Source organism: Lithobates pipiens, unplaced genomic scaffold (assembly GCF_037356315.1).
Source record: "Lithobates pipiens isolate NorthernLeopardFrog02 unplaced genomic scaffold, aLitPip1_a1.2 Scaffold_16, whole genome shotgun sequence".
Lineage (NCBI taxonomy): Eukaryota > Metazoa > Chordata > Amphibia > Anura > Ranidae > Lithobates > Lithobates pipiens.
In genome coordinates this window covers 381273222-381295484 of record NW_027507748.1, presented here as the reverse complement: position 1 = coordinate 381295484, position 22263 = coordinate 381273222, and the positions used below count along the sequence as shown (strand labels likewise).

The 22263-nt window shown below is 43.5% G+C and overlaps 1 protein-coding gene across 1 annotated transcript in view; it reads left to right on the top strand.

Moving 5' to 3' along the window:
* PPM1E (protein phosphatase, Mg2+/Mn2+ dependent 1E) overlaps nt 1–22263 on the top strand; it is a 436341-nt gene that overhangs the window by 196470 nt on the left and 217608 nt on the right. Inside the window, exon 2 of the mRNA XM_077482226.1 lies at nt 7850–7968. Coding sequence (XP_077338352.1) covers nt 7850–7968 — 119 coding nt within the window. The remainder of the gene's footprint in view (nt 1–7849; nt 7969–22263) is intronic.

The following is a 22263-nucleotide window of genomic DNA, read 5'->3' as shown; positions in this document are numbered from 1 at the left end:
GCTTTTAAGTTTGAAATGTAAGAGCAATGCAATCTATCTTTTATATATACAGTGCCTTGCAAAAGTATTCACCTCCCTTGGCATTTTTCGTATTTTGTTGCCTCACAACCTGGAATTAACATGGATTGTTTGAGGATTTGCATCATTTAATTTACAGAACACGTTCACAACTTTGAAGATTTTTATTTTTTTTTATTGTGAAGCAAACAAGAAATAGGACAAAATAACTGAAAAAGTAAATGTGTATAACTATTCACCTCCCTAAAGTCAATACTTTGTAGAGCCACCATTCCAACACATTTACATGTTTCCCCTAAACTATTCAAGTGTTGCTTTAGCAGTGTGTTTGGGGTCCTTGCCCTGCTGGAAGGTGAACCTCTGTCCTAGGCTCAAATCACACACAGAGTAGTACAGGTTTTGCTCAAGAATATCCCTGTATTTAGCACCATCCATCTTTCCCTCAACTCTGACCATTTTCCCAGTCCCAACTGCTGAAAAACCTCTTTGGTTGATGTGATGTGTTTTCTTTGATGGCCAAAAAGTAAAATGTTAGTCTCAACAGACCAGAGCACCTTCCCCCATACATTTTGGGAGTCTCCCACATGTCTTTTCGCAAACTCAAAAAGTGGCATTTCGTTTTTTGCTGAAAGTAATGGCTTTCTTCTGGCCACTCTGCCATAAAGCCCAACTCTATGGAGCGTACGGCTTATTGTCGTCCTATGTACATATGCTCCAGTCTCTGCTGTGGAACTCTGCAGCTCCTCCAGGGTTACCTTAGGTCTCTGTGCTGCCTCTCTGATTAATGCCCTCCTTGCCCGGTCCATGAGTTTTAGTGTGCGGCCGTCTCTTGACAGGTTTGCTGTTGTGCCATGTTATTTCCATTCGGTTATGATAGATTTGATGATGCTCCTAGGGACCATCAAAGATTTTGATATTTTTTATAACCTAACCCTGACTTGTACTACTCAACAACATTGTCCCTTGTTTGGAGAGTTCCTTGGTCTTCATGCAGTGTTTAGTTATTGGTGCCTCTTGCTTAGGTGTTGCAGCCTCTGGGGCCTTTCAAAAAGGTGTGTATATGTAATGACAGATCATGTGACACTTGGATTGCTCACAGGTGGACATCATTTGACTAATTATGTGACTTCTGAAGGTAATTGGTTGAACCAGAGATTTTTATGGGCTTCATAACAAAGGGGGTGAATACATACGCACATGCCAATATATATATATATATATATATATATATATATATATATATATGTACTGTATATATTTTTCTAATTTTATTTCACCAACTTAGACTATTGTGTTCTCATCCATCACATATATTGTATTTATTGGCGTATCACACCCACTTTTTCACCCTGAAATTCGGGTACAAATAGCGTGTGCATGTTATACGTCGATACTTCAAATTTAGCTGCCTTGGAGGGGACAGGGAGGGGGGTGGGGCGAGCGCCATCAGATTACATACAGTGAGAATCTCCTGTTTACTTGGCGGCCTCTGTAATAGGAAGTCCCATCTCCTGGGCTGCCATTGAACCACTGTTCTGTCTATCATAGGAGATTCTCACTGTATGTAATCTGTCGGCGCTCGTCTGCCCCCCCCCCCCCTGTCTCTATTAGGTTGCAGATTGGCATTGATCAGGCTGCACTGATGTCGAGGCTGCTGCATTGAAGGCAGTGGTGAGGCTGCTGCATTGATGGCAATGGTAAGGCTGCATTGATGTGGACTGATGAGGCTGCATTGATGGCACTTGTGAGACTGCAGATGGGTATTGATCAGGCTGCATTGATGGCAATGGTGAGGCTGCAGATGGGCACTGACCCTTATTTTGCTTCAAAGTTCCTCATTTAAAAATGTACATTTTTTTCCTGAAACTTCCCTCTTAAAATGAATGTGTGGCTAAAAAAAAAAAATGAACTAAAGGCTGTAATGTAACAAAATAGGTAAAAAGCCAAGGCAATATATATATATATATATATATATATATATATATATATATATATATATATATATATAATGATTGAGAGAATATTTTCATATTTACACATTTTTATATTTGAAATATATTGCTGCTTCTATTATTTTAAAGATGGTCCTTTCACTCTGTTTGTGTCTCTGTCTTTTAAATGTATGCATGCCTGGGGCACACAAGTCACACAGCTCGGCCGCTGATATGGAAAATGACTTGTGCTAATGTCACAGCCCTGCTGTATTCTGTGGATGAAATTACAAAGGCCAGCTAGATACTTTATCTTTTTGCTAAAAGCAAATGTTCAAGCAGTTCTTGAACTGCATACTATTTATGGATCCCAAGGGAAATAAAATAAAAAGAAATAAGGAAGAAAGAAATCTCTACGGGTCTTTTATTTGGAGTATGTTTGCTGCTAAAAATGGCCACAGGAAAGGTGACAAGGAACTAGTAATGGCATAGCACCAACTATGATCATTTATATCAATGCACTCGGGTATGGTAACCTTTCATGTTCATTTTTTTTATTTTAGGTACCAGTGCACCTGAGCCCATGCAGCATACATTTCAGTAGATGCAGCCCACCCCTCCACCCCCCACTGAATATCCCAGGTGCTGCACACAGTTGTGCATGGCTTTACTTGGGAATATGCCACTGCTACGTAAACATGAGTATAGTACAATAATATGCACAAAATAGGAATACATTTTTTTTTGCATGAACCCATACTCTATACCTGTGTTTATGTAAACACCAGCGTATACCCAAGTACAGATGCGCACAGTCATTTATGTCTATCGGCAGCTGTATGCATCATTTGGGCTTTCTGAGCAGGGAAATATGCCAGAGTTTATGTTGCTCAGGCACCCATGTGCAAGAGGACTAAACATTTTAAGCATGTAAGCTACTGATTACAAAGTGATTATAAAGAGATACTTTTCATGTTTTGATAAAATCAGTAAAAGTAATCTCTGCACACATCTCTGCAATCCCTGACACAATGCAAAGTGCAGGGGTCAGGAGTATATACCATACAGGCTGGTGTATAGAGTACGGCCGCGTACACACGGGCGGACTGTTCGCCCAACTTAGTTTGTCAAACAATCCGACAAACAGTCCGCTCAAAATTTGCATGAGCGGACTTGACCACACACGATGAACGAACAGTCCGCTGAAAGCGTGCGCGATGACGTGAACGGCACGTACGACGGGACGAGAAATTCGACGTCCAATACACTGCAATGCAACCTTCGCCGTGTAAATCCTTTCTGAGCATGCGCGAAACTTAGTTTGTCGAACAAGCCTACACACGAGCGGACTGTCTGCTCAAACCAAGTTTCAGCGGACTGTCTTACGGGAATTCCGAAAAACTTTGTTCGTCAGACTGTCCGCTGAAATTGTCCGCTGAAGCCCACACACGAGCGGACTGTCCGCTGAAACACTGTTCAGCGGACAAAGTTGGGCGAACAGTCCGCCCGTGTGTACGTGGCCTACAACAAAACAAAATTACCCCTTCCTGCCAATACTAATCACCCTCAAACACATATCCTTAACACCGTAACCCCCCTTTTCAACCACCCTCCAATGTAATGTAATGAAATGTACAGTTGTGCTCATAAGTTTACATACCCTGGCAGAAGTTTTGATTTCTTGGCCATTTTTCAGAGAATATGAATGATAACACAAAAACTTTTCTTTCACTCATGGTTAGTGTTTGACTGAAGCCATTTATTATCAATCAACTGTGTTTGCTCTTTTTAAATCAGAACAACAGAAACTACCCAAATGACCCTGATAAAAAGTTTACATATCTTGGGGATTTTGGCCTGATAAGGGGTTTGAATGGCTATTAAAGAAAACCATCCTCATCTGTGATTTGTTTGCTGATCAAGCTGGTGCCGGTCTGGGCACTCTTATGTGCAAGTGTATAGATTGTGGGATTTGTTTTTAAAGGGGATTTTTTGTAATAAAACTGTGTTGCATGATTGCCTTGTCATTTCCTTTTTGGGTGATTGGTTTACATCCATTGAGGAGAGAATACATCTATTGGATGAAGAAACACTAATTTGGAGTTTCCATCTGGTGGTCTTGGCTATATAAGAACACGTGATTGGCCCAGAGGGCCTCAGGGTTCTGATGAGTGAAATAATAGCATCACTGGTGGTAGAGCACTTTTTTGTATCTACGTTTAATAATCACTTTTACAAAAGCACGGTGGATGGGATTAACAAGTGCAATAACACAGATTTTGGGTTTAACATTTTTAAGGACTGTCTAGTTTTTTTCACATTTTTTTTCACAAATGTGGATATTGATTTTATGATTTATTATATGGTGTTGAATCTTATGTAATTTGCAGTGATATTTTTGGAGGCACCAACCAGACATTGGTTGTAACATAGGTTATTAGTGTTAAGGAGCGCCTACTTTATTTATAAAGGTTTTGATAGATTGCAAGTATCTTTCCTTCAGGAGATGCGCATCAGAGGTGCCTCAATGCCCAACCTTACAAACCACTGGTATCACACTGTATATCACACATCTTCAGGGCCCTCCAAATCAAATGGGTGGCCATTATTTTTCCAAAGATCTTCATTTTAGCGTGACTGACCAGCTAGCCCTGAGGTTCGTCATCTTTTTCTTTTACTTTTTCTAAAAGGAATACAATAAAATGGTCATTTGTGTGAATATTTATATCCCTAATGTAAAGCAGAGTTCCTTTTTGGTCGACAAATTTGCAAAAGACTCAGAGTTAGGCATGCTAATATAAAAAATCTTCTAGCCTTGTGAGCTCTACATGAAGTTAAACTTCAACCATCTACCCTGACCTTACCAATGCAAACAACTTTACCTATTTCTGTCATACTCACCAAAAATACTCTATTTCTGTCACTATCTATCTATTCTTTCACAATCAGGTCTAATTTACCTTCAGACTATGATCATTGAACCTATGTATATCATCACCCGATCACCACAACTTTACTCCTCCCAGAGTAAGAATGGAAATCTAAGATATGATCACTTAATTGCTCCCTACTAGGTGACCTGATCATCCTCAAGGATATTCAGACCTGACTTAGAGAGTATTTCTGACAGAATGTAACAACTGACTCCTCAGTTCTAGCATGATGGAAAGCACATAAATGTGTTCTACACAGTGAGTTTATCGTAATGTTGACTAAATTGTACAGTACATATTGATAACTGCACATTATCAATCCTCACTCAGGCCCTTGAGTAACTGGAGAAACAGACTAGAATAAGGTTTGTTCTGTGCCAAAAACTGTTGTATGAGCTGGCTAATAAGAGTGTTAGATTATTAGTGAGGTCCTTGCGGGATAAAAAAGCAGTGATGACAGCACATGCTATCCATGACTTCCTTGCCAACAACCCAAACCTCTCTCCACAAATATTAGAGGACCATCTAGGAGTGATGCATAAAAAGGGGATATACCCAACACAAGTAACAGGTTAATCTAGCTCCTTAACATTTATGTAAACATTTATGCAAAAATCTCAGCTAATAATTTCCTCCCGATTTTCCCATTCCTTAATTTTCTAGACCAGGTTTGTCCTCAGCAGAGACAATACTAAAAGCTTTAAATTTACATTACATTACATTAACTTAACATAATAAATAGGGGTTTTAACATTCCTTTGATGCTGAGAATGCATTTGACAGGGTGGCCTGGGATCATATGGCCGGTGTATTAACTTCTATAGGTCTTGTGGACACAATGCATGCTAGAGTGCAAATTTTATATTCCAACCCACAGGCCAGGGTTTAACCACTTCAGCCCCGAAAGATTTGGCTGTTCAATGGCCAGGCCATTTTTTGCGATACTGCACTGCATCGCTTTACCTGACAATTGCCCAGTCGTGCAACGCTGTACCCAAACAAAATTGATGTTCTTTTTCCCCCACAAACAGAGCTTTCTTTTAGGGGTATTTGATCGCCTCTGCAGTGTTTATTTTTTGCGCTATAAACAAAAGAAGAACAACAATTTTGGGGAAAATGCAATATCTTTTACTTTTTGCTATAATAAATATCCCACATTTTTTTTTATCACAAAAATCATTTTTTCCTCAGTTTAGGCCGATATGTATTCTTCTACATATATTTTGTAAAAAAAAATTGCGATAAGCGTATATTAATTGTTTTGCGCAAAAGATATAGCATCTACAAAATAGGCGACGATCTGCAATTTTTATCGGGACTGCAATATTGCGGTGGACAGATTGGACATTTTTGATGCATTTTTTGGGACCATTAACAATTATACAGCAATCAGTGCTATAAAAATGCACTGATTACTGTATAAATGTCACTGGCAGGAAAGGGGTTAACATTATGGGGATCAAGGGGTTAACTGTGTTCCCTCACTGTGTTCTAACTGTAGGGGGGATGGGACTGTCTAGGAGGAGAGATAGATCAGTGTTCATACATAGTATACATAGCTATCATACATAGTATTCATACATAGCTGGTCGCAAATGGTTACAATGAACAATCACGCCTCCAAACTTGGCATGTGGCACACTTAACCTTACCCAAAGGTAGAGGGGGTATTGGTCTTACAGATATGAAACAAGATATGAAGCATGTCAACTGACCAGATACATCAGCCAGTAATGATCTCAAAACGCACCCCCTCATTGGTGCATCCTTGCATGCATTCTTCTGGTATACAAGGCTGGACATACAATTTTTAGGTGGAAAGGATGTATTTACTAGCCCCTCACTCTGATTACTTGATTAAAAAAAGGTCCATTAGACCCCTAACCCTTTCAGAAACCACATTGTATATCTTTTTTTATTTTACATGGAATTAATTGCAACTCTACACTATCCCCAACATACTTCCTTTGAAGGAAAAAGTCTCACTGGTCCGTATGATCTGCTTCTTCTTTGCTCTAGACTAGCCTATACAGTATAAGGGAAAAAAAACTAGAGTTGCAGCAGAGGACAGAGTGTATGTTCACATGTGGTTTTCACTGCATGTTTGTTCTGATAATTAGAGCTTGGAACGTCACCATATCCCCTTGCTTCAGATAAGTACATGTTCAGCTTTGTGTAATGCTATATAGTTCTCCATATAAACCTGTAGCATATTAGAAGATTGGTCATTCCATATTCCTTATTACACTGTAGTGAATAGTCTGCACTAATAACTGAAGAATGATTGCTATCTTCAGTTAAGTCCAAATAGTTCTTTAATGAAACACTCAGATGGGATCGAAAGGAAAGAATATCATGAAGCATTAAGTAGGTAACTATTTCTCAGTAATTCTGTTAATAGTTTTCAAGTTTGTAGAATAAGTGGTAATAGTTGTAGTCTATTAACAGCATTTACAAAACAATCGGTTGGTTATAAATAAGCAGGACCATTTCAATACTCCTTGTGTAAAACATTTTCAATAACAGATCTGAGCTATGATCTAGCTTATGACTTTAAAATGTTATATTTCAAGGGTCATTCAAATAATTAAAACTGTATAACTTATAACAGTCACTGAATAGACAGGTCAGCAGTACAGCATGAGCTAATACAATTTTTTTTGACAAATAGGTTTGCATACAGACAAGGAGCATCTAAGGTATACTGATGGCTCTTGATCCTTTTGTGGTGAGATCAGATTTGGGCATGTACAAGGAAAGGGAAGAGGACAGTCAGGAATAGAAACCATAACTCAATCTTCCTCAAGGAGTCAAGCAGGCTGCTAACCTGTAATATAATTTATTATAGTGTATAACTGTGGAATTGTATTCTTGACAGTTTTCCTTTGCCCTCTAGTTCCAGGAACTGAGAAAAAAATCCTTGTTAGCTTTGTATGACTAATGTCTTTTTCTGTCTTCTCTCTCCAGTAATTGCCCATCTTTCCTGGCTGCTGCTCTGGCCAGGGCAACGGCGGATGAGATCTTGCAAACTGACCTATCGGTATACTATCTGCCAAAACATGTAGATGGAACAGAAGGAATCATACGTAAGTAAATTATTGTCTTTTTTTGGTTGTATAATTTACATTAGGTTGCAAAATAAGGGTGCAGTCATAAAGTAGCAGTATCAGTCATCTCTCTAACCAGTACACCACCTGAAGTCTTTAATCTGTGCTCCCATTTGTACAGTGTGATTCAGCATATGAATCATGTTCAATGAGATCATTTGTTAGGCACCAAAAGAATGGAAAGTTACATTTCAACATCTTTTGTAAGAGTGTGCTAAAACGCCAGAAAAAAATGATTTGAAATTGTGCTTTTTCAGGGGTTTATTTTTCCAGTGTATATACATATGCCTTTGAACACAAGGTCAGTCTTCATGGCCATGAGGCTCTCTTAAAACTTCAGTGCTTAGGAGAAGCAGTGATTTAGGGGGTTTATGTACAAAATATCTACCTTTTTAAGTGGTCTGGTAAACAAGTCAACAAATCTACAAATCAACAACCATTTGTGATGCAGGGATCTCTCTGAAATGTTTCCTTGGAGTCATGAATACATTGGGCAATAAATATGTGGTACATGGAGGATGGGATCCTCACAAAAACTCGAAAAGCAATTCCTAATGTGTCTAGAAGGTGCTATGTATATATGTTTTACCCTAGAAGGAATTTTGTATTCCCCTACCTTTTTATTATATTGGTTAAAGCATGCAAGTCTCATCCAGGAGAGTTAGAACTTTGGACTTTTTTATGCTTTGTGTATTAATGACAACTGCATCCCCCTTTTCTTTTACATGCCTGACAAGGACAGGAAATGAGGGGAAATCTCCCCAGGGGGGAGTCACAGACAAAACTTAAAAATTGACTCTGAGCATTGCTACATTTTTTGCTAGTGTCCTGGGAGACCCCTTGCTTTGGGGTCTATACCTGCACCCCACTGGAACAGACAATTGTGGGACCTATCTGCAATGTAAACTTCAGGAACTCAGATCTGCATTGTGCTGCTTTCTAGGGCTTTGTATAATATGTTATAATATGTTGGTATGCTGTGGAATGCTTTCCAGGTCTAGAGTTGTGGCACTGCCTCTGGTGTGATCCAGTCTCTGAAGACTCATTTATGAGTACAACATGTGGGCTGAGCATCGGAAAAAATACATTTATTAGGACCACAGGGTGCTATTATTATCCCCAATTTTCCACTGTTTTCCAAAAGGTTCCACCTTGGTTGGTTCTTTAGTGGCATGTGGCAGTTTAAACCTCTTCAGTGGCTTGTTCAAGAATACCCAAGGTTTTACCTTGTATTCTGAGACAAGTTGTCAAGTCAACTTATCCCGGGAGGATTTCAGTGCAGTTGGGCAGAATTTTATGAGCCAGATTTCAACTTTGATTGTTGAATCTGACTGCAGTGACTATAAGTGTATTATGTGACCTGTCTTCAGTTTTATTGAGTCTCTGAGCCTTCTGCTGCGAATGCTCTATCTGACGAAGAGTCCCAGAAAATCCTTGCCAAATGTTTCCTGAGGAGTTGCGGGCAGCTTCCACTATGGCTTAGAGAGATCATTTCAGCTCTTGTTGATGTGGTTTTTGCCTCCCTAAAAATGGAAGAACAGCCTGGCGTTTCTACAATTGCTCTTACTTGTCTAGGATCTTTTAGGGACCCTGTATCCAAATGGAGAGTCCTTTTATGAAGAAGCCAGCTGTTCCCACTAATGAACACGCTGACCATTCCTGCAAAGGATGTGCCAATTTTTAAGGATCCCATAGATAAAGGTTTTGAGATTCTTTCATAAAACTTTGTCCTCCATTGCTTCTATATTAGTCTATCAAATGTTAAGGAAATAGATTAAATGTATAAAAAGGGTTCCCATTTTCACTGACACCAATACACTATTTGTAGAGTGTTTAGAGCTCATGCTGGCTGTCTTTCTCTACTGTTTAGACAGGTAGTCAGGGCCGTCTTAATGAGAGGGAACACCTATGTACTGCCCAGGGGCCCCAGCTGCATGGGGGGCCCCTGCACTTTCCCCAAAGAAGCTGCACCTTGAGCCCATGCTGCCCGGAAATTGGAGGCCCCATGAAGGCACTGAGAGTGATGGATACACAGGAGAGACAGGCTGGCAGCCGTGCTGAGCAGAACGATACATATTTCACAGCCAGCAGGGAGGTGCAGGGCCGGAGCGCCAGTGATGCTCTGACCCCACCCCATGCAGCTTGGATGCTCAGGACTCGGAGGCCGCTGGTTAGGAGCCGGAGTAGGAGCTGCTGAGTCGACAGCATCTGCGGAAGTGGCCTTGTGGATGGTGTCATGGTGAGCCCAGCTGTCCAGCACTGTTTGCACCGAAGGGCTTGGAATGCCCATAGGGATGCTTCCTCCTCCACCCCTCCTGCCTGCATGACTTGATTGGTATACGTGAGTCCTTGTCCCAGTGCTGGAGGTGAGCCAAAAGTTCACATGCATTGTATCTCCACTGGAAAAGGGGGTACTACATGGATGGAATAATAGTGCTGGGGGATATCAAGGGTGTATGGGGGAAATCAATGCTAGGGTGCAAAGAGGGATCAGAGTGCTGGGGGGATATCTGGGGTGTAGAGGGGCCTGAGTGCTGGGGGGATATCTGGGATGCAGAGAGGGATCAGAGTGCTGGGGGAATATCTAGGGTGCAGAGAGGGATCAGAGTGCTGGGGGGATATCTGGGGTGTAGAGAGGTCTGAGTGCTAGGGGATATCTGGGGTGTGGAGGACTCAGTGTTGGGGGGATATGTGGGTGCAGAGAAGGATCAGAGTACTAGGGGGGATATCTAGGGTGTAGAGGGGTCAGAGTGCTGGGGGATATCTGGGGTGTAGATGGTCAGAGTGCTGGGGGGGTATCTAGGGTGTAGAGGAGTCAGAGTGCTGGGGGATATCTGGGATATAGAGGGGTCAGATTGCTAGGGGGATAGCTGGGGTGTAGAGGGGTTGCAGTGCTAGAGGGATATCTGGGGTGTAGAGGGTTCACAGTGCTGGGGGGATATCTAGGGTGTAGAGGGGTCAGAGTCCTGGGGGGGATATCTAGGGTGTAGAGGGGTCAGAGTGCTGGGGGTGTATAGGAGTCACAGTGCTGGGGGGAAATCTGGGGTGTAGAGGGGTCACAGTGCTGGGGGGATATCTGGGGTGTACAAAACCAGCAGCTCCAACTTATTTTTCTATGGGTCCTGTTCTTTCACAAAATGTATGGTTTGGGGGTATTTTACAAATACAAATCTGGAAGTAAAAAATTGTGAATCATAATAAAAAATAAAAAATAATTGCAATAATGGCTTTAAGATAATGCAGAACCCGGCAGGGAAAGGGTTAAATGAGCCTGACCTGCAAGAATAATGGAGGTTAACCTCTCCCTTTGAGAACACCTTCTTCCTGACTGCCATGCTAAAGCCAGACTTACATGGATCGAAATTCAGCCGGTTCAGCACGGACCAGCTGACTTTTAATCCATGTATGGGCAGGATGGTTGTACAGAAGTTGATCTGCCGATTGACTTCTGTACAGCCAGCCTGTTGAAGAATTTCTGCATGATCAGTGTTGCTGGCTGTAGCCACAATACATCAGCTGGAGTAATTTCCATAACCAAACTGAATGTGTTTCTTTCAAATTTCAAATTTGGGCACCAGCTAATATTGTTAGATGCCACTACTCCACAGTCTAACAATTTTGGCCAAAATTTTTTTTTTTCTTTATTTTTCACCCTGTGCATTTTACAGTTTTCTAAATCTTCATCAGTGCCATTGGTATATAAATATCAGAGTGCTCAAGCCCCCCCCCCCCCCCCCCCCCACACACACACACAGAGGCTAATTCAGTTTATTGCTATGGCTACTGGCATTCACATTGCTGGTTCTTGGAGATCCTCTACCCTGTTATTTGACATTGTTAAAAATAGAGTTAGTTGCATTATGTGATATGAAAAATTGGTGCAGACAGAACTCTAGCAGTGCAAGGCTTACTAAATCTTCCAAGCTTGCATTTGTTAAAATGGTTTGCTTAGCCTCAAATACATTCTTACATTTTATTTTAGCATTTTTACCAGATTCATGATCAATATTTGTCACGGGTTTCTCAGACTTTTGTGCTAGTATCCCACACTGATATTCGTGTTGGTTTATTTTAATCTTATTTCTCTCTGCATGGGGAATTTTGGACAATTAGGCTACATTTAGATGGCCAAAGAGCAGAATCAGTAAATCAGTTGTAAGTGCTGCCTGCACACACTGTGGGTGAACACCTGGAGTTGTCAGTGGCAGCTGTTATGCCACGTACACACGACCGGACTTTCCAGCGGACTAGGTCCGACGGTCTCCCCGACTGACTTTCAGCAGATTTCCGACAGACTTTCAGAATGAACGGACTTGCCAACAGATGGACTAAAGTCCGTTCATTTTGAACGTGACTCCAGGTATGACGGGACTAGCAAAGAAAGTCAATCTCGCAGCTTTCATCGGCGAGATTGACACCTTGCGAGCCCCATCGCCTGGTATGGTTTTTAAGGGGAACCCCCTACGCCGAAAAAACGGCGTAGGGGTCCCCCCAAGGTCCATACCAGACCCTTATCCGAGAATGCAGCCCGGCCGGTCAGGAAAGGGGGTGGAGACAAGCGAGTGCCCCACCTCCTGAACCGTACCAGGCCGCATGCCCTCAACATGGGGGGTGGGTGCTTTGGGGAAGGGGGGTTCTTCTCCCGCTGTCTGGCCTCTTCTCCCGCTCTCCGGTTCTTCTGCTGGGCTCCCCCGCTATGCTCTTTTGCCACTCTTTTGCTAGTGGTGGCCCGGCTTTCTCCTTCGTCGCAGTTGCTGTCTGGCCTCTTCTCCCGCTCTCCGGTTCTTCTGCTGGGCTCCCCCGCTATGCTCTTTTGCCACTCTTTTGCTAGTGGTGGCCCGGCTTTCTCCTTCGTCGCAGTCACCATCTTCTTCTTCTTCTGTTCTTCCGATATTGACACAATGTTCTCTCCCGCTGTAATGCCGTGGACACAGTGTGCAATGACTTATATGGGCATAAGGGGTAGGGTCACCGAGTGATGCCACCTGGTGACCCCGCCCCTTATGACGTCACAGTCCCAGCATGCCCTGGGACTGTGACGTCATAAGGGATGGGGTCACCAGGTAACATCACCCGTGACCCCGCCCCTTATGCCTATATAAGTTGTTGCGCACCGTGTCCACGGCATTACAGCGGGAGAGAGCGTCGTGTCAACATCAGGAGAACAGAAGAAGGAAGAAGAAGAAGAAGGCGACAGCGACGAAGGAGAAAGCCGGGCCACTGCTAGCAAAAGAGCAGCAAAAGAGCAGAAGATAGCAGAGGAGCCCGGCAGAAGAACCGGAGGGTGCTCCTGAATTCAGATAAGGCCCCCGCCCGCAGACCCCAACAACCAACGGCCAGGGTTCCCGGGAAAAGGCCCTTGTCCTCATCAACATGCAAAGCACCCCCTTCCTATGTTGAGGGCATGCGGCCTGGTACGGCTCAGCGGGGGGGTCACTCGCTCGTCCCCACCTACTTTCCTGACCAGCCAGGCTGCATGCTCGGATAAGTGTCTGGTATGGATTTTGGGGGAACCCCCACGCCATTTTTTCAGTGTAGGGGGTTCCCCTTAAAATCCATACCAGACCTGAGGGCCTGGTGTGCCCCTGGAGGGGCATGCCCCCTTGTGCTTGTTGCGATAGGAAAAAGTGTTTGGTCCGTCGGACCAGCATACAGACGATTGGGCTTCCAGATTTTTAGTCCATTGGATAGATTTGAAACAGGTTTTATTTCTTTTGAGAAAAAAACACATGATACAAATGTTTTAAAGAGGAAGTAAACCCTCTCTAAAAAAAACCAAGAAAAAAAAAACCTGCAGGACAAAGGCATAATGAGCTAGTATGCACAGCATACTAGCTCATTATGAATTACTTACCTGAGGTCAAAGTGACTCTCGTTCACCTCCTCCGTCACTGCCATGATACCCGGAGTGACTTCTGAGTATTGCTGCTCTGGACTGGCCGAAGCAGCGATAATGTCACTCCGGCGCATGTGCGCGATAGCCATCAGTGACGGCATGATCGACTTCACTAATGGTGCGCTCAGTGCGCCTGTGCCGTTGTTTACGTTGTGTATGCGCCGTAGATATCGGTGCCCGTTTTTAGGAAAACATTTCCTTAACCATGTAGGTTAAGGAGATATTTCTTGCACCTACAGGTAATCTAGGCTTACCTGTAGGTTAAAGTGGTCTGTAAGGGTTTACAACCACTTTAAATTTGAGTTGCAGTTCAGTGAGTAAAATCCCCAAGCAAAACATGACTTAATACTTGGTGGAGAAACGCTTGTTGGCATGCACAGAGGCAAGTTGTTTCTTCTAGTTAGTGACCAGATTTGCACACATCTCAGGACTGATTTTGGTACACTTTTCTTTACAGATATTCTCTAAATCTTAAGGTTTCTTCGCTGTTGCTTGGCAACTTGAAGTTTCAGCTCCTTCCATAAATGTTCTATAGCAGAGGTATTGAGTTAAAATTCACCAAGGTCTGGTCAGCAAAATTGTCCTCCAGCACAGGTCCAAATATCATATCGGTACCCGTGCCCTCTTTTTGCATGTGCCAAACCGCATGTTGCTGCAGCACCATGCGACTTGGTGTAGTGCTATTTTGGAAAGGTCAAGGACTTCTTTCTTTGTGTTTCTTGTGTGTAGTGCAGCTTAGTAAAATGGGCTGACCTACCCACGACGTGTGCACCTAATTCACATGCACAGATGCAAACCTATTCTTACATCACCATCCTCAGTCCCTAGTGCACATCGGAGTACCCTCCCTCTTGATGAGTGTCCTCAGGTCCCCCTTTACATCACCCCCCTCCACCCCTTTCACAATAATGTTCTCACACTTCCACATCAACCCCCTGACAGTACTGTGCTTTGCCCCTATTTACAGTACCACCCCACAATACTGTCCTCAGTACCCCCAATCCCCCCCACCCCCCACTTTACAGTCCTCAGCTCCCTTCATATCACTGTCCTCATTGCCCCCCACATTACATTTCTCAGCCCCCCCACATCACAGTTCTCAGCCTCTCCTAACTTAATGTCCTCAGCCCCCCCCCCCCCCCCACACACACACATACATTACAATCCTCAGCTCCCTCCACATTACAATCTTCAGTCCCCCCATACTACAGTCCTTCGCTGCTTTAGTGTCCACATCTCCCCCCACACATCACAGTCCTTAGCCCCCCTTTAATCTCCACAGCTCCCCCCACACATCAGTTTGTAGCCCCCTTAATGTACACAGCTTCCCACACATATGAGTCCTTAGCCCCCCCCCCCCTTTAATGTCCACAGCTCTCCCCACACATCACAGTCCTCAGCCCCCCTCCCACTTTGATGTCCTCATCTCAGCCTCCCCACTTTGATGTCCTCAGCCCTCCTCATTACAGTCCTCAACAACTCCACTTCAGTGTCATCAGAACACACATTCCTCAGCTCCTATTCAACTTTTCATACTAGTGTCCTTATTCCCTGTAACTTTACCCCCTCCCTCACTGCCCAGACCGAAGATCAGAGGGAGGCTCAGCATGTCTGGATGGATGGCTGGTGTTACAAGATGGTGATTGGTTGCTAGGACCACCCTTCATCCTAGCAGCCAATCACCTGCTGATTAACTTCGGGCAGCTCTGCCTTCCATACAAAACTGTCCCGCTTCTCGCTGTGGGCTCTGTGAGGATTACAGAGCGATGGCGCGGGGGGGGGCTGCTAAATGGCGGTACCGAATGGTAATATCATGTGGTCTGCATATGGCCCATGGTCTGCCGTTTAGTGATGCCAGTTCTATATGATTAAGGTCACTCCATGACCTTAATGTGCTTCTTCTTGAGCCACTCCTTTGTTGCCTTGGTGGTATGTTTTGGGTCATTGTCATGCTGAAAGACCCATCCATGACTCATCCATGACTCATCTATGACCCATCTTCAGTTTTCTGGCTGAGGGAAGAAGGTTCCCATCCAAGATTTTACAATATATGGGCTTGTCCATTGGCCCCTCATCACAGCAAAGTCGGTCTGTACCTTTAGCAGAGAAACGGCCCCAAGGCATAATGTTTCCACCTCCATGCTTGACTGTATGAATGGTGTTCTTAGGGTCATAGTCAGTATTTTTCTTCTGAAGATGGATCGTGGATGGGTCTTTCAGTGTGACCATGAACCAAAACATGCCGCCAAGGCAACAGAGAAGTGACTCAAGAAGAAGCACATTGAGGTCATGGAGTGGCTTAGTCAGTCTCCAGACCTTGATCCTATGAAACATGTATGGAGGGAGCTGAAACTTCGAGTTGCCAAGTGACAGCCAAGAAACCTTAAGGATTTAGAGAAGATCTGTAAAGAAGAGTGGACCAAAATCCCTCATGAGATGTGTGCAAACCTGGTCACCAACTACAAGAAACATCTTGCCTCTGTGCTTTCCAGCAAGGATTTCTACACCAAGTATTAAGTCATGTTTTGCTTCAGGGTCAAATACTTATTTTATTCACTGAACTGCAACTTTATAGCTTTTGTTTAATGTGTTTTTTCAAAAATTTTGGTTGAGATTCTGTCGCTATCATTTTAAATAAACCTGTGACACAAATTATAGAACCTTTGTTTCTTAGTAAGTGGGCAAACTTACAAAATCTGCAGGGGATCAAATAATCATTTTCCCCACTGTACCTTTAGTGCATTATACCTGTATCCTATATGTACTTGATGATTATTGTGGAATGTACCTGTTAGATTTGCTGTATATGTTCGATACTATGGTGCCCTACGAGGCAACTTGTTTTCTTTGACATAAATAAAATCTGATTGGAAGAAAAAATGGCTACGCACTCCTGGACCCCCTTCTTCAAGGAGACCCAATTAGGGTGCAGACAGACACCGTGATGACTGTGGCCTACGTCAGTCACCAAGGGGCAATCAGGAGTCATGCAGCCTTGAAAAATCCAGCCTGATCATCTCATGGACCAAGAAACGCTGTCCACAATCCCTGCTATTCACATTCCTGAAGGGCAGAATACCTCAGTTGTCACCACCTGGACCAATAGAAAGGGGCCCTTCACCTGACATATTCAGTCTGATATGTCAGAGATGGGGGACTCCAGATATCCTGTCCTCTGTCATTGGGGGTCTCCATTCCCTTTCTTTTCAGCCTCCAGATTCAACAAGTTGCAAGGATGCTCTCAGCCGGTTCCCTACTGTGCATGTTCTCCCCTCCCCCCTGAAAGGTGCCAAATGTGGCACGGGGGGGGGGGGGGGGAGGGGATGAATAAGCGGAAGTATTCATAGGTCTTGGGTAAAAGGCTTGATCCTACAGGTGATTGGACACTGGCAAGCTTTCGAGGACACATCCACTGAGTGCCCCCCTTTAATCCAACCCCACTCTATGAATCCTTAGTTTTGTGCTAATGTCCTAAGGTGATGGGTCTCTTCTCCGTCACAGAGAAATCACTCTTAGCTTAAATAGTTTCTTTTTTTTTTTCTTTTTAATTGATCTTCAAATTCTTCAACAAACTTCTCAATGTCACTGCCATGAATAAAAGCAGCGTAACTGGATCAGTAGAACCTTGGTAAACCTATCTCTAACCCACACTGTAGGGAAGGTCTGTACTGTTTCTCTTGGATCCTGCATTGGCGTTCACCTTGCCATTTAGTGGAAAGCTTGTTGTCAGTCACATGGTGCTCTACAAGTCCAGGGCTGTGGTCCATCCCTATGGAACCCAGTCCCTGAAAACACAGTCCAGTGTCAAGGACAAGGAAAACACAGTCACCCTGTATCTTTGACTTTTACTGTAAAAACTGGTCCTATATTTGAATTGTATTTACTACAGTGTAAATTGTAAATTTGGTACTAAAACTCAACCACTCATTGCTTAGTTTCAGGTGGTCCAGGTGTTATTTCACACCACAGGGCGTACATATTACCGCCACTCCTGCCTAGGAACTCAGGTGCTTCCTCCCACCCTTTTATTACACAAATTCACTCCCAGCAGTGGACAACTGGCAAGTGGACTACCTTAGCCGCCACTGCTTGCATCAAGAGGAATGGGCCCTTCATTTGGACACCTTAGATTTGATCTGTCAGAAATAGGGGACAGCGGAAGCCATAGCCTCCAGATTCAACAACAAACTATATCTGTGGCACTGGCCTCTGATGCCTTTATAATCCCCTGGTCTCAATTCAGGCTATTGGTGACTATTATCTTTGGTCTCTCTAGCTTTTTCTTTGGAAGGCGCGGGAATCAGCTTTGCAGATCTCTTCAGGCTTGTTGCGTTCTACTGCATTAGCAGGGATGTTCTGCCATTCACCTTAAAGTTGCCCCATGCTTTTCCAACATCAAAGTCTGAAGCTGAGCTAAAAGAGCTTTCTCAACTGGGAATTGCATCCATCTCTTTCATGTTATTCGTATACACCAACGAGCTTTGGTTCATGTGAGATGATTTGAAGAGTGCTGGGTAGATCACCTACAGTTTGGGAAGTGTGCAATAAGGAGACCAGTAGGAGTACCTGAAGGTCCAGGAGAAATATATTATCAACACATGCCTTTTGTGATCCTCTGTAACAAGGGGGGGGGGGGGGGGGGGTCATAGAGTTCCCGGTAAAAAGTAAATCTTCACATATTGGTGGTGGATCGAACACCTTTCACAGTTTGAAGATTTGATTCTTCTTCTTCTTCTTTATGGATGGACTTTAATATTAAATTTATTATCTATAGTTTGCACGGGTGTAGGTTTTATGTTTACACTCACTCATTTGTATTTACTTTTAGGGTTTTTAATTTTTGGTCACATTGTTTTTATTATTTTTGTCCTCCAATATTAATTTTGTGAGGACTCCTTATTATTTAATGCTAATACTGTCACTAGTATATGGATGTTATATATAATATTTATGTTTGATTATTCATCATTTGCATATTTATTTTTGGCACATCAGAATCGCGCTGCTCCTTTTTGGGATGGCGAGCGTGACTCTGATTAATGGTGATGTCACGGACACACTTATGATATTAGTGTGTTATTGGTGTAGCGCAACTTATTTATTTTCTTTCTCAATTCAGGCTAATCTACACCTTCCTTTCGGTGCAAATTCTGATTCATCTGTTCAAAAAGATAGAGCAAGAGATGAAAACAGTAATTCACATTGCACCAAACTGTCCCAGAAGAATTTACTACACAGTCACACTGATGCCGCGTACACAGTAAGCCGGACAATTTGATCGTGTGTGGGCTCCAGTGGACTTTTTCATCGTAAAAGTCCGGCGGACTTAGAAAGTAGTTTTGACTCAAAATTTGTCTGCTGGACTTGGCTTTCAGCGGACAATCCGTTCGTCAGTGTGCTAGTCCGGTGGACTAAGAATGACAAATGCTCTGAAGAAAGTATGAGAAGGAAGCTATTGGCTACTGGCTATTGAACCTTCTTTTTCTAGTCCAGTCGTACGTGCTGTACGTCATCTCGTTAGAAATCGCCGGATTTTCAGAGTGTCCATGTGTGGCCAAGTCCGTTCGTTATAAAGTCCGGCGGATTGTTTGCTGGATTGTTTGCCGGACCAAGTCTGCCAGACAATTTGATTGTGTGTACGCGGCATTAGACTTCTAGCAGATGAACCCTAGCCTCTTCCTAACAGCCAGATCTGCTATCTCTTGGCCATCTGTTTCATCCTGCTTCTCTGACTCTGGCTTTAACAGCATGGCTCTGGAAAGCCCAAGTTTTAAACCACATCCAGAAAGATCTACTATCCTACCTAGAAATTCCTTTTTTGCTAGTTGTGAACACTTCAGTCCCAGAGATTACTGTGTGCTTTGCAAATACAGGTCTATTAAAAACAGGCATTCAATACAGATTGTTGTCTAATGCCATGGAGAGCGCTCTGGCATCGCTGCTACGTTCTCTGCCCGATGTACCTTTCGTTGTAAGAGACGTATGTCATCAGTGGGACAATGGAGCGCTTTTTAGTGCTGTTGTCACCTGTTGTCGCAGTTCTGTTTGCCTTTTGTTGTCCCCCTTCTCATTCATTGCTTGAAGACATCCAAGGGTCTATGAATAATTTTTTTTTTCCTGTTCGGCTCCCGCTGGCTGAATGAAAAAGAAAAAGAGCCACCTATGGCCAGCTTAATATAAATAAGAGGTGGATGACCTTGTTTAAGACAAAGTTGTTCTTACTGATAAAGCTTTCAGTGTACTATTCGACACCCGTGCCTTTATAGACTGCTGCAAAACAAATGTGCAAGGGCCACCAGAAGTATTGTGTAATGATAATGTAAAATAGTGATGAAGAGAGGCTAACAAATTATCTCAAATGGCTTAATACATTTATATTATTTATGTTACATAGGTAACAAATGTTACTAACCCACTTTATCAAGGTGACCTAAACCTTAGTGCAGGTACAAAGCAAACTAAAATTGTAAAAAAGTCTGATTGATTTATTTTACTATTTGGGACTAGCACCAGACTATTCCTGGATCTTCTAACCAACTCTCTCTCTCAGAGCTCACTCACACCAGCAGTGTTGGACTGTGTTGCTCGAAGCCGGTCTCAATGCAAAGATGAGGCAAGAAACCTTATATCCAAATGTTTCAGTTCACACCATGGCTGGGTGCACTGCTTCATAGGGTGTCCGGCCACTGGTGTTCCTACTCTCTTCTGTCTGCAGTAAGCAACTAAGTCTCAGCATCAGCAGGCAGTCTCCACTCCGTTCACACACAGTGTCTGTGTCCCGACTTCTGAGTGAATGGAAGCAAGCAAACATTGATTGATGGGCACTGGTGAGCTGCATTTGATGGGAGCTGGTAGGCTGTATTTGATGGGTGCTGGTAGGCTGCATTGATGGGTGCTGGTGAGGCTGCATTTGATGGGCGCTTCATTAAAAAGGTGGGGTATACATGGGCAGCGCAAAGAGGGTGTAGCGAAGGGGGAGAGGGGGCAAAATGAGGTTTCACCTAGGTTGTCAAAAATCCTTGCAACCAACCCTGAATACAATGTATAAAAAAAGGATGTTGCAATTTTGAGCAGCACAGCACAAAGTGACAAACTAACACATTGTAATGCACTACACAACGCATACTATGTGCATAATAACACATGCACTATGGCATGAAAAAACCCTTTAGGCTTGTTTCCACTAGCAGTTTTGGGGCATTAAAACCCTGCTGATGATCTGCGCTTTTACCACTCCCCAACTGCTACCCCCTTTAGCCGCAGAGGCAGCGACCAAGGATGTACACATGCCATGGCCACAATGCTTTGCAGTCACAGCAGGAATTGCATGTTGTGGTAATATAATGTGGGGTTCAAGAAGTTAAAACAGGCAGTGAGGAGACAGATTACTCTTCAGAAACCAAAGCTATCTGAACAAGCCCATACTCTATCATGCTGGCCCAGCCTGATGCAGCATGCCTGCATTAGTGTGCGTTAAGTGCACAAAAAAACAGTTGGTTGCAGGTGACACTACCAATTTCCAAGTGAGAAATATGCCAATGGGAATTGGCATTTAACAAGCACATTGCTTTTAGCTAGGACAGGGGTGCCCAACCAGTGGCCCGGGGGGCCACATGTGGCCCGCGGAGCTCTCTGATGTGGCCCGCGACCTCCTGCTCTGTGATGGAATAGAATTCTGTTATTAATAGCACATTTGTTACTAAAAGCACAGTGTATATATGGGCATATCTGTTCTGCAGTGCTTACTGGGCTGCATTCAAACTGATCCACAGGTGCAGAGCAATGCACCTGACGGTTACCTGCACGGAGCCAAAGGCCCCTTTCACATGGTCAGTCCGACCCAGTTGGACCCTCCATTCACCTCTAAAGAGTAACAGATGCAAATAGGCTTGTGTCGGTTTACAAATGCCTACCTCCAATCCAATCCGCAAAAAAAAAAAAAAAGTAGAGTGGGCTCTAAAGAGTAGAGTGTACTGCCATGCACCCGCTCTGCTCATTGTGGCCCGCGACCGGTTACCAAGTTGCTTAGGTGGCCCTCGCTCTTCAAAAGGTTGGGCACCCCTGAGCTAGGATCATGGTGACTGAGAGCAGATCTAGTGCATGGATAGGATGTGAAAAGCACCAATGCCCACTGAACATGGTAACCACTGTGCCCCTGCATCTATATGGGGGTGTATCTGCTAATACAACCATTCATGAACAGTTATAGGGAAGGCAGGCACAGGAGATAAGGGGAGGGAGACGACATGCAAGGCAGCAAGGAAAAATGGTGCAAAATCTATTGGCATTAGATTAAAAACTTTTGCAGATTCAGTTCAGATTGAATCTAGATAAATATAACTTGTAACATGTATATGGTGGATGATTAAAAACACTAA